The 15,468-nt window shown below is 36.8% G+C and overlaps 1 protein-coding gene across 10 annotated transcripts in view; it reads right to left on the minus strand.

The window, feature by feature from the left end:
* The window catches only part of DMD (dystrophin), a 2,113,108-nt gene that overhangs the window by 572,222 nt on the left and 1,525,418 nt on the right, over window positions 1-15,468 (minus strand). For all 10 annotated transcript variants that reach the window (XM_064573900.1, XM_064573902.1, XM_064573903.1 and 7 more), the window contains one exon: window positions 7,835-7,952. In XM_064573900.1, the coding sequence (XP_064429970.1) occupies window positions 7,835-7,952 (118 nt within the window). The remainder of the gene's footprint in view (window positions 1-7,834; window positions 7,953-15,468) is intronic.

The following is a 15,468-nucleotide window of genomic DNA, read 5'->3' on the forward strand; positions in this document are numbered from 1 at the left end:
CTAAAAAGATTTATAAACGAAAGAATGATAGAAGGATGATACAATAGTGAAAAAAAACTTCATCCTTTAGTTTCGTATTACATTGCCCCGAATAGTGCATCTTCAAGAAGGTATAAAATAAGATCCGGGACAACATCTTTGTAGTCTGTTTTTCGCTCTCAGTGAACAGAGTTGAAAATGTAGAACTTTTTATTTTACTCCCATTATGTCAAAGACAAGAAAATTGATAGAGTAAGATGTTTACAATTATTAGACAGAATAGAAGATAAATGCAAAGAGACAGAAATCAACATTCCAGACTCCAGTGATGATAGTGAAATTGATCATATAGGTGAAATCTTAGACTGTGAGTCTTCAGATGATAAGCAAACACAAAGATTGATGAACAAACAATATATTTTTAAGGACAGAAAGAAAATAGCATATTTTAATCTAGTTAGTTGTTCAAGAGGAAGGACTTCTTCACATAATGTTTTGTTGAAGAACTTGAACCATCCTATTTTGCTAAAATGATGTGGGACACTACATCGTTTATGTATCTCCAAATTTATTTGATACAAAGTTTTTTGGGTTCAATTCTTATTAAAATTTCTAATAAAGTTTTTTTTTATTTTTAGTATGTATCTAGTCTTGCTTATGCAAAGTATTTGAAAAATAACTGAAACATACAAAACAAAAAGCAAAATGGTTCACTAGACCTAGATGGCAAATGGTCATCTATTTTTCTTGGTACACTGAAGGGTGACTCAGGAACCTGATATACATAAACACAACCATCTGTAACTCTCAGCTAAAGGGTTTCTGAATCAATGTATCACTAAGAACCGGGAAGAAACTTATGTTATTGGACTTGTGGTACAGCAGAAGATACAGAAAACAAAATATAGAGCAAAACTTACAAATTCATTCTTCAGTGTGTCTAAATGCACCTATATTGTAAGTTGCCACTGGGAGACATGATGCTAACTCTTCTTCCTACATTCTTTAAATGTAAGCCAAGTTCCAGACTGTTCCCTAGGTCTACTCTTCTTTTCATTTGGCTCCCTGTCTCTTTGCAAACTCATCTACTCCAGGTAACTTCCAAATCTGCTTAGAAGTAACTTTGCTTCTGAAATCTCTACTCATGTTTTCTTAAGCATATTATTGTATCACCCATATTCAACTCCTTGTCCTGAATCTCTCTCTGGTTATATTACCATCTTCCAAAGCACCGAATCTCAAAATCTTAAGAGGCAAGCTCTCTCTTAGATCCCACACATCCAATCAATGTCCAAATCCTGTTAATGCTAGCTCTACTGCATGTCTTAATTCAGTTCTTTCTTTCCCCTCCACTGCCACTGCTCTAGCTTGGGCTCGCTTGCCTCCTACCTTGTCTCTCTGACTGCTTTTACTCCCGTATCCTCCACAACATACACATAGACACACTCCCACTTCTACAAATTCTGTCACACCATAGCTAACTTAAGTCTAATTATGTCTTCTTCTCTTATCCTTTCCTGAAATATCCTTCCCTTCCCAGGCTCTTTCTGCTTTTCAAAATTGTATTCGTGACCAGTTCAAATTTAACCTCCTCCTAGAAGCATTCCAGAACCCCTTCATTCAGATCCAATTTTCCTTCCTCTTGTTCTCTTTCAAGATTTCATAATACTGCTCTACTGAAGTACTTATCCTAGACTGCCTTGCCCAAATAGACTTGTCCAAATACCCACATTTGACTGTAAGCTCTTTTAAGACAAAGTCTGAATCTTATTTTTCCCTGTATCCCAACCATCACATCTGATATTAACTGGCACAGAGTAAGCATTCAAATATTTACTGAACTGAACTCCTCGGTTGCCAGTGGCATCCTGGTGGATGTAAATTCTGAGAGCTGCTTGTAGTTGTAACAGGTTGACAGCAGGTGCTAGATGTCAAAAGAAGGAAATTTATATGGTTGACTCCACTTCTTCTAAAATAAGCAACTCTCTAATAGACAATACCTGAGAGGAACATATTGGCTGGCATTTCATTAGCAATAGAGATTTCATAAAAATGTGGAGAGCAACAAAGTCTTTTTATTTCACCATAAGGATTTCATATATTTGGTTGCAGCAATGAGTGATAGGTTGACAAAGCTGCTATAAAATTGTCAGTTAATTCAAAAATCCTGTGAGAGTATTTTTATTCCCATGCAGCAGAACATTCTCCCTTCTACAGTGCTGTATACCAGCTCTTTAAGCAATATGATATGAACTCATTTCTTAAAATTTATACAATGTCACCAAATTTCTCAAAGAATTCCAGACTGGTTTGAAAAAGCCTTAGATGAAAAAATAATTTTAAAGGAAATCATTCTCTCTTAAGACTTGGCATTCTGTTTCAGAAGTTTCTCCCCTGGTTTAGCTGCTAAGTGGCCGTATATTACATCCCCCTTCATATTCTCCCATCTCCAGTTCCTCTGTACAAAATTCATCTCACCATGATGGTATGGACCATTTAATGAGCATCCACTATATGTGAGGTCTTTGCTTTAGAAATCTCACCTAATTATTTATTTATTTTTTTATTATTATATTATGTTAATCACCATACATTACATCATTAGTTTTTGATGTAGTGTTCCACGATTCATTGTTTGCGTATAACATCCAGTGTTCCATGCAGAACGTGCCCTCTTTAATACCCATCACCAGGCTAACCCATCCCCCACCCCTCCCCTCTAGAACCCTCAGTTTGTTTTTCAGAGTCCATAGTCTCTCATGGTTCGTCTCCCCCTCCGATTCCCCCCCTTCATTTTTCCCCTCCTGCTATCTTCTTCTTCTTCTTCTTCTTTTTTAAACATATAATGTATTATGTGTTTCAGAGGTACAGGTCTGTGATTCAACAGTCTTACACAATTCACAGCGCTCACCATAGCACATACCCTCCCCAATGTCTATCACCCAGCCACCCCATCCCTCTCACCCCCCACCACTCCAGCAACCCTCAGTTTGTTTCCTGAGATTAAGAATTCCTCATATCAGTGAGGTCATATGATACATGTCTTTCTCTGATTGACTTGAAATCTCACCTAATTTTATCTCCATAATCACCATACCAGCTTATGTATTATCATTACTCCTACGTCACAGATGAGGAAACCATGGCTTAGAGAAGTGAATCTACTTGGCCAAGGTTGCCAGCTAGTAGATTACAGAGGTTTGCCATCCTATACATTTCCAACACATGTAAGAGACAATCCTATGATAACACACCCAAATGCATAGAAGACAACAATATAAATGGGAGCAGTAAAAATTATATCCAGATTATAGTAAACTGAGGTTTCTCCTAATATTTTCAGTTCTCAAACAAATTTTCTTTCTTTCTTTCTTTTCTCTTTCTTTTCTTTTCTTTCTTTTCTCTTTGCTTTCTTTCTTTCTCCTTTTCTTTTCTCTTTCCTTTTCTCTTTCTTTCTTTCTTAAGTTCTTGACTAACCAATGCTTTTCCTTTGATGTGCCTTGGGCTTTAGAATCATACAGACATAAGTTTAAATCCTAGTCCCTCACTTGCCATCTTACTACAATCCTAGGCACATTACTTAAGCTCGCTGAGCTTCAATGTTTCAATCTTTAAAGTGAGAAAAATAATATCTACCCTCCTAAGGTCATAGTAAGTATTGAAAACAAAATAACTTACATGAATTGCCTTGCTTTTTTATACTATCACTCACATATTTGTTTAATTCTTTTTATATATGTTATTCCATGTGTTCCAAAGCAACCTTCTCCTTTTGGTTTTTTTGAACTTCTCTCTTCTCTTCTTTGTAGTATGAGAACCAGGCAGCTACCAAAGAGCTTATTAAATGCTTTCCCACTAAGCATTCAAACAACCCAATTAGATCATACTTAAAATAACAAGAGCTAGCATTTACTCAGCTCTTACTGTGGCTTGGATCTAAGTGCTCCTCGTGTATTATCTAATTCTCCCAACCTTGAGGTAGATACAAGTAATCTTATTTTATAGAGGTGGTGACCAAGATCAGATAGTTTACTGAGATTAGCTGTTTGTTCAGGGCCACAAAGCTACTACTAAGAAGCCAGCCCAGGCAGCTTGCCCTCAAAACCTGTACGTGCTGTTGTTATAGATCTTTAAAATGGTAATTGTGGGGGTTATGTAGCAGGAGAAGCTACAGAAGTAAGGCTCTAAAATACAAATGTCAGATGAGCCATGTTCACCAATATTATTTGTGGAATAAATGGACCAATAAGAGAGAGGAACTCTTTTTTTCCATATCCTGCTCACTGCTATATGAGGTATTATGGTATTATGATCTGCCGTAGTAATGGGCATGAACAAGAGTTTTGCATAGTTCAGAAGCCTCCCACTTAGCAATTTGAGATCCTTTCAGTCTTAACCTGGTTTTTGTCCCTGACCTAGCTAGCCCTTTTGTAGGAGAAAATGACCAGGAATGGCTGACATGTTCAGCAACCAAAGAACTGAAGGAAAATGAGCAGTTTGAACATTAGAGACAGCAAGGAGAATTTCTTATTTGAATGCACTTAGAGTGACATTTTTTCTCTCACCTAGATTATTGCAACATGATTTCCATCAATACAATCACCTGAAAACAACAGATACCATGGAAATCGTTTTATACAGTGAAACATGTTGGTATTTTGCAGACCAATTACTTGAGATTTTAGCATGGATATTACTAGTAGAGAGGAATTGCTTTGTACTGGACTTTCCTCTTGATAGAATGTAATAAGTATATATAGATTTCCCCAACTGTTCAAAGTTATGAACTGGGACTTACCAAGGAAGGAACAATGTTTCAATATAGCATTATACTCTTACTGAATATTTTTCTTTATTTAGCTGATTCCTTTTTAAGTATTTCTAGAAGTTTCAGGGCAATAAAAAAGGAATACTCAAATCTTCAAATAAGAAAATACAATTTTATGAGCAAGTATTTTATTTCTGCTCATTCCCTGAAAGCCAGATCTATACTAAGGAAAATTCTATTTTGAACACGATCGAAACTTTATGAGTATTCAATATCCATCCCATTTCATAGATTTCAAATGGAGAGATAAACTGAAGCACAGCAGGGCTGCAAATGACATTGTTTAGATAAACATATCTTGTCAGAATTATCCTGGTAGCAGCATTAGAGGCTCCGGGCATATTTGGAACAAAGATTCTGGCTTAGGCTCTTAATAAGCAACATGGCATGTCTCAACAGACACTTGGCTTTTAAGAAAATGCTTTTTTTTTTTTTTTTTTTTTGGACCACGTGGATTAGAATCGAAATTTCCACAATACTACAAATATTCATAAAGGTATTCATTCCTAAAAGACAAAAGCTTAGAAAAACATAACTGTTCAAATTACTAGATATTAGCAGAGAGAGAAAAATCTGCCCTCAGGTCACTCAATTTCAATCTATATCCCCCCCAAAAAAGTCAATACAGTATCAAAAACAAGATTGCAAGGGATAATGGAAAATGTTTAGACAATGTTGAATGGATAGTATAAAATAAATTAGTGTTATTTTCCTCTTAGGGAAAAAATAGAAGTTATTTTTCATTAGTAAAATGACAAATGACTTTCTATATAGTGCGTTCAGATTTGCATAAACATTTTTGCCAAATTTCCATATTTCTCAGGCAAGAAACAGATCACTTAACTGTGTAATGGGAATTCAGTCTCATACTGAGTAAATCACTCACTAAATTTCATTCTTTTGGACCAGTATGTTGCAACCTGATGAAGAAGCCTCATGGTTCCAGTTTGAGGGATGAACATTCTACTACATCAATTGAAGAGCTATCTATGTTGATCATTACAAGGTGAATTTGCTCTTGCCTTGCTGGTTATACAAATGACATTTTATAACTTACACAGAACTCTACAACTTAAGTGTATTCTTCCTGTCCAAATTAGCTATGGAAGAGAATGATGAGTTTCTTACCAAACTAGTTTCTCTCCTTCTCAGGCTCAACACTGGACAATATTTTGCAGTTTCCCTTGCAATTAAATGTGGTCATGTGACAAGTTCCAGCCAATAGACCATGAACAGAATTCATGTGTACCACTTCCAGGCCTGTCTCATAATCAATTCCAATGAACAATGTTTATTCCTCATCTGTCCATTAAATGCATAGGACTCAGATGATCTGGACACAAAAGATGGAAGGGGCTTGGGTCCCTGAATGACTTCATAGAGAACTGCTTATTTTGGACTGCGCCAGAAAAAAAGTAAACTCATACTATGGTAAGCCACCAAGACTTGGGATCTGACATATAGTGGCTAGTGCTACCCAACTAATATGTTAGCATATATTCAAATACATTGTTTGAGCAACAATAAGGAGTTAAGATTTCAAAATCAAGAAAAGTCTATTTTAATTAACAATCAGGACAACTGAAAGAGGAATGTCTTTAGGAAGTGAATCAAAACATACATAATTTGCAGACCATAAAATTATTTAATCCCAGTCCTAGTGATTAAGGTCATTAAGACAAACAATAAAACAGGATGGGACATGGTAAACATTCTAGAAGGAACACAGACTTTCAAGCCAGAAACATTTGCAAATTGCAAGCTCTGGTCTTTGCTTGTTTTGTAAACTTGAGCAATTTGATTAACCTTTCTCAGAATCTGTTTCCTTGTCAATAAAATGAGGGATTATGAAATTTACCTGACAAGATATTAAAAAGATTTTGTACACATGCCCACACACACAACACCTACTATCTGCTACCTACGAGGAACTCAATGAATCGTAGCTGTTATCACTATTTACCTAATATATACAAATATGACCAATAATATTTTTCATATATTAACTCTTTATTCTGGTTACTCTTTCCGCTCCCTCAGCATACTGGCTGTAAAGCATTCTGCTTACACTTCCGGAGGCAAGTGTTAACACAAGAGAATGTAAATCATGACGACACAGATTCTTGGTTTTTGAGGTTCAAAAGCCTAGGCCTAGAAAAAGACAAAAGATTTGGAAGGAAAAAAAAAAAGATGATGAAATAAAGGATTTCCCGACTCCCACACTAGAAAAAAATTCCTCTGGTTGTGAGAAGGGATGAGAGGGGGCATGACAGGGGACATAAAAAAAAAAAAATCAGTATTGATGTGTGTCCCTGAAGGGGAGGTGGGAGAGGGAAGGGAGGAAACCTGGGGAGATGCACGAGAATCAGAGAGCAGAGGTGAACTGGGCCTCATTCCTGAGAAGAGCCTCTGAGGGAAACAGAAGGAGAGTAGTTTCCCCTTCTGCTTCCTCCACTCCTTTTCCTGACCCTATGCACAGGCACTCTGAATCACTCTGTGTAAAGAAGAAAAGAGTAGATGCAATGTCTAGGCAGATGGGCCTTCAAGAGGCTCCCGAGATTCCCACCCACTCCAGTATGGCAGAAGGAACGGTACACTGCTATTACACACTGAGGGCATCACAGCAGCAGAGGGATGTCCAGGTATGAAAGATGGTCCAGGAAGCAATTGCTTGGACCAATAACCAAGAATATGAGGAAGAGACTGACATCCCCATGGACGCTAGCCCAGAGAGACGACAAGCAAGGGGCAAATGTTCTGCCACACCATGCTCACCACACCCGCCGCTCCATGCTTTGCATCTACAGAACCCTAGACTGATGAAAAATTTCTTTCCTCTGTTCCATGGAATTACATTCAGTTATGGAAAGATAACATTATGGACTGAAAAATCTTAGTACAAGAGTTATAATTTCCAATGATTCGGCGTCATTTTTATGAATGCAACGGAGGTAAATCAACTTAAGTCATTATTGAAACTTTTCATACATCTTTCCTTAAGTTTCATATGCTTGTTAAAAGACTTACTTCGATCAGTAATGACTGTTCTAGCCTCTTGATTGCTGGTCTTGTTTTTCAAATTCTGGGCAGCGGTAATGAGTTCTTCCAACTGGGGGCGCCTCTGTTCCAAATCCTGCAGCGTCGTCTGAAGGAAAAAAATACAACTTAATATTGAGGTTCTCCAGCATTCTGCATTCCTTTTATGTGATACAAAGTAAAGTGCAATTTTCAAACCAACCAAAGCACTTTTGGGAATAAAAAAAAAAAAAAAGATGTTACTGGATATAAATCTCTAATGTGTGAGGCTTTACAGAGAACAATTCAACAAGAAATGTGTTTCATTCTTAGATACCAAAAATATTTCAAATGAAAATCTTGATTACAGATCTGCTTCACTATTTAAGAGCTTAGATGGAGTCGTTTTGGAGTTCCTGGGTTTAGTTAAACCAATGTACGAGTGCCACAAGTAAGAAATGCAATTTTGAATTACGACAATGTATTTAGAAAAGATAGCTATTTATACTTGTAATCTCATTTTGTGTGGTGTCAACATTCAGGTGTATATTTTAGCAACAGGAAAAGCATGGAAGTGATTTAAGAGAGGTAACTTATTGGGGTGCCTGGGTGGCTCAGTTGGTTAAGCGACTGCCTTCAGCTCAGGTCATGATCCTGGAGTCCCGGGATCGAGTCCCGCATCGGGCTCCCTGCTCAGCGGGGGGTCTGCTTCTCCCTCTGACCCTCCCCCCTCTCATGTGCTTTCTCTCATTCTCTCTCTCTCTCAAATAAATAAATAAAATCTTAAAAAAAAAAAAGAGAGGTAACTTACTGAACTTCTTTGTACCTGAGTTTCCTCACCTATGAAATGACAGGGTGAGGCAGATGAGCCAAGTCAGTCCTTCCCCAAAGGAAGTATTAGTATTAGTATTCATACAGATGACTTTAATTTAATACTGCATTAAGATAAAAGTACCAACAGAACAAAGCCAAGAAATATTTATTTATTTATTTATTTACAGGTGACAATGTTAATTATTAAGAAATCCCTCCCTCCCTCCCTCCAGTGTCCATCTATTATCTCTGCCACCTTACTTTCTCTACATTAAAGGGCCCATATCCCAGCAATATTTACAAAGAAGCTTGTGAAAAATAAGATCTCTCCCTTGTTTTCGTTCTAAAATGGAATACATTTTATTTCAATTTGGGAAAACATAATGAACATTTGTTATTAGTTTATAACCCCTACACACATTTTCTCATTTTTATTCTCCTAATAACCACACTAATAACTAAGCTAGAAGTCTTTACGGTCTTATATCTGATGCCGTTTCCACTGCCTCATGAGGCCAGTGAATGTGAAGGGATGAAATGGGGTAGACAGTAATGTTCCTGAAACTTAGTTATCTATTATGCTCTTTGACAACTGCTAATTTTCTGAAGATTTTTGGGTTGAGAAAGGCCAAGTTTTGAACATCTTGCAGTGTTTCTTTCGTGAACAGGTAGGGAGATAGGCCTTGTGATTTCAGCTCAATTGCTTTTGATAGTATTAAAATAATGGCAAGAACTTATCCAAATATTACATATCTATTTTGAGTATTTTCCCCTCTCTGTATTGAAAAATTGGAGGGGCTAACTTTTAACCAATTTTCCACATTTATAAGCTGTGATTGCTCAGAAGAAAAATCCAATTTTCAGGTTTCTAACTTTTATGGTTTCTTTACACAAAAGGGTGTTTGAAATATGGAACAAATTGCCAAAGACAGCTATTGAAGTAAGTGGCATAAGTCAGTTGGAGAGTACTGAGCAAATTTTAAAATGGGAACCATATAGTAGTAGATAGATTTTATGAAATAAGATGTTTTCCAGGGTTAGAATGTTAAACTCTGGTCATCTGTGACACAGCAAGCTTAAAAGTTACTTTGGAATTCCTGACTCTTAAATATTTAATACATTCAAGAGATTTTTTTTAAAAACAGACTTAACCAGAACCCTCAGATAAAGTCAAATATTTCCTTCAAATTTAACCAGAAACTCTACATAACTGAGGTAGCAAAGTACAAAAATTCATTCATTTACCCATTCATTCTTTCATTTTGTAAATCTCAAGTGCTGCATATTGTTCTAGGCACTACGGGTTTAACAGTGGATGAATGGATTAGGTATGCTTTGTGTAATTTAAATGCAAATTTGTGTTTTTTGATACTTGGAAATTTTTATATAACAAAGATTATCTTTATCATTATTTTCATTTGATTTAATATTAATTCACCCTCAAACAACCAAGCTATTCTTCGCTTTTCTTTTCTGGATATATTTCTCAATGTGGGCTTTACTTTTCTCCTTCTTTTAGGATCACAAAGTTCGTTTAAGAAGTATGTTGTAGAAGTAACCTGATCAACTTTAATCTAAATTAAACCTGACCACAATGAACAGCTTTTACTGCTGAAATTAGCAAGCACGTCAATTTAGACTTAACACAAGCCATTTTCCTCTCTAATGAACAAAATAGGTCTCAGGGTATTGTGAAACCTGTTCTCTAGTTGGGTGATTCTCTAATTCTGCTGACAGACACATGCTTTGTAAGCACCTGAGAAGATTATTAATGACATCCTTTGAGGCAGCCTCCTTAAAAACCTAAGGAGATTCACAACTGTAATAAAACTATGCATTTCTAAAGAATTTCAAAACAAAATCGTAACTCTTTATCCCACTCTTTCGTCAATATGTACAAAGGTTCATTTCTAAAAAGAAACTGTACAATAATAATATATATTGCTTTGGGATTTATCAGACACTAATATACTCATTAAATAGTGGTTTCTCAGTAGAGCGGAATGGGAATTTTCTCCCTTGGTTTTCTTTCAGAAATAAAGGGAAGGACTTGAATATGGCATATTTAAATATTTTTTTATTAAGATATTATAAAAACAGTGACTGAAAGACTTTCTTGCTAATGAACAGAACACACATGCAGTGAACAGAATGATTACTTTTTTCTTTTCATTTGGTTTTCTTTTGAGTATATTCTATTTGCTATTATAATTTCTCTTACCTGACAGTTGGTTTTATAACCTCCCAAAGACGGGAGAACACCTTAGATCTAATCATTAAAGTACCCACCTCCAAAATACCCATCTATGAAACTGTGTTCTTTGCCCCCATCTGGTGTTCTTATCAGATGCTTCTCTCTCCAGAACACTCTTTCTACTCTAATCCTCATCTTCAAATGACCTCCAGTCCTCTTCTTTTGCCCAATGTCCTTGTTCAAGCTGTAGTGGTCTATATTTGTCATGCTAAACAGGTAGAATGCTATTTATGCTTATTTGTTTTTCTGATAGGAGCCTAGGTAGACATTACACATATAACTTAAGTGAACAAAACTAAAATCATTACATGCTTAACAGTACCAAAGCATGATAATTGAGCATGTCTACATGGATTCTATCGTTCCGAAAGAAACAAACACGAGAGCAGGAAGGAATCAGTGCTATTTCTAAGGGGTCATAGGCCAGCTACTGGGCTTTACTAAAAACAGCTTACCCCTTGGAGATGAGAATTCATCATGGATTCCACTAGCTGAACAAAGATGGAAGAAAAAAAAAATCTTCAAATACAAAGTGAATCAGAAGTCATTAATCCTACTAAGTCCCCCCAGGGTTGAAGGAACTGGTTATAAATAGCAATCCTATGAAAAAAGGAGTTAAACAATGAAACTATATATGCTCTAAGTAGGTCATTTTAGGCTCTCAGAAAGAATTACACTTTTTTATTGTATTTGGTAAAATAGAATTCTACCTAAATAATACTCAAATAGAAAACTCTATGGTTTAGTTGAATATTTAATATTTATATGTTTAAGGAAAGACCTTAACAACGAACTCTTTACATTTTTAATATTTTCTACAAGAATCAGCAATCTTCACATAGTTATATTTAGAACAAAAGCCTACAGTGATTTTCAGTTGTTGCCATTTTCAGGACACAAACATGACTTAAGCTTACCCATAATGTAAAAATGTAGACCTTCTACTCTTTTATTCACAACCTTAAAAAATTAACATCAGGGGGCCTGGGTGGCTCAGTTGGTTAAGTGACTCCTTCAGCTCAGGTCATGATCCTGGAGTCCCAGGATTGAGTACTGCATCAGGCTCCCTGCTCAGATTTTACAGATTAAATAAATAAAATCTTAAAAAAAGGAATATAAAATATTAAAAAAATTAACATCAAAGATGGACAAGATGAAAGTTTACTTAACTACTTTATGGATGGGAAAAAAAAAACATTTAAGGCAGGTAGGCCCTAAACTGTAGCCGTTCTAGACACTGAAGGAGTTTTCTCTATGAGGATGCTACTCCTATGTCTAGCCTCACTAAGCACCTTCATTCCGGCTTCTTTCCTTGCATTCGGCTGCCCCTCCAAATAGATTGGCCAAATCCAAAGCCATCTCTATTTCTTCCACTCCCTCACATTTACATCTTAAACTGGCTTGGTTATTTTCCTACTTGGTATAACTTCACTACTTCTTATCTGAATGTTCTACCAGCATCTCTGTTGCTAACTTCTTCATAAACACCTTCTAACTGTGGTTATCCTTTTGTCCTCCATTCATTAAAGAAATACTTTTTGAGAAAGCATTTTATTTTTATATAATTTAAAACTCACAGAAAAATTACAAGAATGGTTCAAGAGCTCCCATGTATCCTTTACCCCGATTCACCAGTTGGCAACATTTTGCCACATCTTTATTTATCACTTCCCACTCTATCATTCTCTCTGTGTATATATATCTGTACATACAATATAATAGATATTGTTTTCTGAAGCACTGGCGAATCATCTGCAGCTACCGTGCCCTTTACCTTTCGATATTTCAGTGTTTATTTCTTAAGAAAAAGGCACTCTCTTACATAACCTCAGCCCAATTTCAAAGTCAGGAAATTTCCTATGGCTTTAGTTCTATAAATCCAATCCACATTCTTTATTCATAGTATGACAATTATCCCATGAATTGCCTTTTATTTACTGGTCCAGACTCAGGCATTGCATTTAGTTGTCATATCTCTTTAGTCTCCTTTAATCTGAAATAGTTGCTTGCCTTTCTTTGAACTTCATACTGTTGACTGTTTTGAAGGCCAGGTATTTTGTAGAATGTCCCCCAATTTGGGTTTCTGCAAATATTTTTTTTTTAAAGATTTTATTTATTTATTTGAGAGAGAGAGAGAGAGCACATGAGAGGGGGGGAGGGTCAGAGGGAGAAGCAGACTCCCCGCCGAGCAGGGAGCCCGATGCAGGACTCGATCCCGGGACTCCAGGACCATGACCCGAGCCGAAGGCAGTCGCCTAACCAACTGAGCCACCCAGGCGCCCTCTGCAAATATTTTTTTTGTCAGTCCTTGACCTAGGCACAGGTGATAAAGAAGTGAAGGAGGAAAAATTATTCTTCTCAAGGAGAAAATAAACTAGTAGTTAAGACAGGCAGTAAATAAGCAATTACAATAAGCTGAGGTGAGTATTATGGTAGGGGAAGCACAGGGAGTGATCAAAGCTTATAGGAGAGATAGCTAACCACATTCAGGGGTTAAGGAGGGTCTTCGGAATGAAGTGGAACTTACATGGTGCTCAACTCGACTTTGCCTAAATTATATAAATTGTCTCTAAGACTCCTTTTTTTAAAACATTTTTTTAGCTTTACTTGGGTTAAGTCTGACAAATAGAAATTGTATATAAAGGTGTACAACTTGGAGTGCCTGGGTGGCTCAGTTAAGTGTCCGAGCCCTACGTCAGGGCTCCATGCTTAGCAAGGAGTCTGCTTGAAATTCTTTCCCCCTCCCTCCTCCTCCCCCTCTGCTCCTTCCCCTGCTCACATGCTCTCTGTCTAAAATAAATAAATAAAATCTTCAAAAAAAAAGGTATACAACTTGATATTTTGATTTATGTATACATTGCAAAATAATCACCACAATCAAACTAGTTAATATAGTCAACATCTCACAGTTACTTTTGTGTGTGTGTGATAAGAACACTTAAGATCTACCCTTTTGGCAAGTTTCAAGTGTACATTATTATTAACTATAGTTACCATACTGTATATTAAATCTCTAGAACTTATTCATCTTAAAAGTGGAAGTTTGTACCCTATGATCCATACTGTCCTATTTCCCTCACTTTGCAGCGCTGGCAACCATCATTCTACTCTGTTTCTATGAGTTTGACTTTTTTTAGATTCCACATATAAGTAAGATCATACGGTATTTGTCTTTCTGTGTCTGGCTTATTTCACTTAGTATAATGCCCTCCAAGTTCATCTGTGTTATCACAAATGGCAGGATTTCCCTCTTTCCTAAGGCTGACTAATATTCCATTGTGTATATACATATACCATGTTTTCTTTATGGATTCATGTGTTGGCGGACATTTGAGTTGTTTCCCTATCTTGGCTATTGTGAATAGTGCTGCAATGAACATGGCAGTGCAGATATCTCTTCGAGATCCTGATTTCATTTCCTTTGGATATGTATATTCAGAGGTGGGATTGCTGGACTATATGACAGCTCTATTTGTAATTTTTTGAGGAACCTCGATACTGTTTTCCACATTGGCTGTACCAATTTACATTCCCACCAACAGTGTACAAAGGTTCCTTTTTCTCCACACCCTCACCAGTACTTACAATCTCTTGTCTTTTTGAAAACAGCTATTCCAACAGGTGTGAGGTAATACCTCACTGTGGTTTTGATTTTTACTTCTCTGATGATTAATGATGTTGAACACCTTCTCATGTACCTCCTGGCCACTTGGATGTCTTCTTTGGAAAAATGTTTATTCAGGTTTTCTGCCCATTTTTAAAGCTGATTATTTGTTTTTTTGTTTTTTTTTTGTTTGTTTGTTTTTGCTATTGAGTTGCAGGAGGTCCTTATACATTTTGGATCTTAACCCCTTATCAGACAGATGGTTTGCAACTATTTTCTCCCATTTAGTAGGTTGCCTTTCATTCTGTTGATTTTTTTTCCTTTGGTGTGCAGAAGCTTGTTTTTTTTTTTTTTTTTTTTTTTTAATTTGATGCATTCCCACTAGTGTATTTTTGCTTTTGTTGTCTGTGATTTTCGTATCATTATCCAAAAAATCAAAGCCCAGACTAATGTCAAGAAGCTTTGCCCATGTTTTCTTCTGGTAAGTTTTATGCTTACAAGGCTTTAAATACCACTGCTGCTAATACCCACTGTGGTGGCCATGACAACATGCAAGACTTTTACGACTGGGACCTAAGTGACTGGGGACGCCAGCTGCTGCCTTCGGAAACCCATCACTCCACTGAAGAGAAGCCAAGCCTCCTGCAGACTGCTCCCCACCAATGACTGAATGTGATAACGATACTAAAGCAGAGCCTTGTTTGGGAGGCACAGGGCTCCTCTGGCTGCCTTGGGCTCAGTGACTTCCCAACAGCTCTGCTGAATCTTCCTTAGATCTACGGCACACTGGGATGCTTCTGCATAATCTCCCCTCCCTCTTTCTTTCACTTGGGGTCAGGCTTGCATTTTGATTCAGTGGCTCTCCCCCCTTCCTCGACTTCCTCCCTACTTCCTTTCACAAAGATATTTCCTCAAATAAAATCATTTCCTGCTTAATCCCGTCTTGGGATATTTAATCTCAAGCCCCAATGACTA

The sequence above is a fragment of the Mirounga angustirostris genome, unplaced genomic scaffold (assembly GCF_029215605.1).
Source record: "Mirounga angustirostris isolate CCGP_5_RB_7025 unplaced genomic scaffold, mMirAng1.0.hap1 SCAF_11, whole genome shotgun sequence".
Lineage (NCBI taxonomy): Eukaryota > Metazoa > Chordata > Mammalia > Carnivora > Phocidae > Mirounga > Mirounga angustirostris.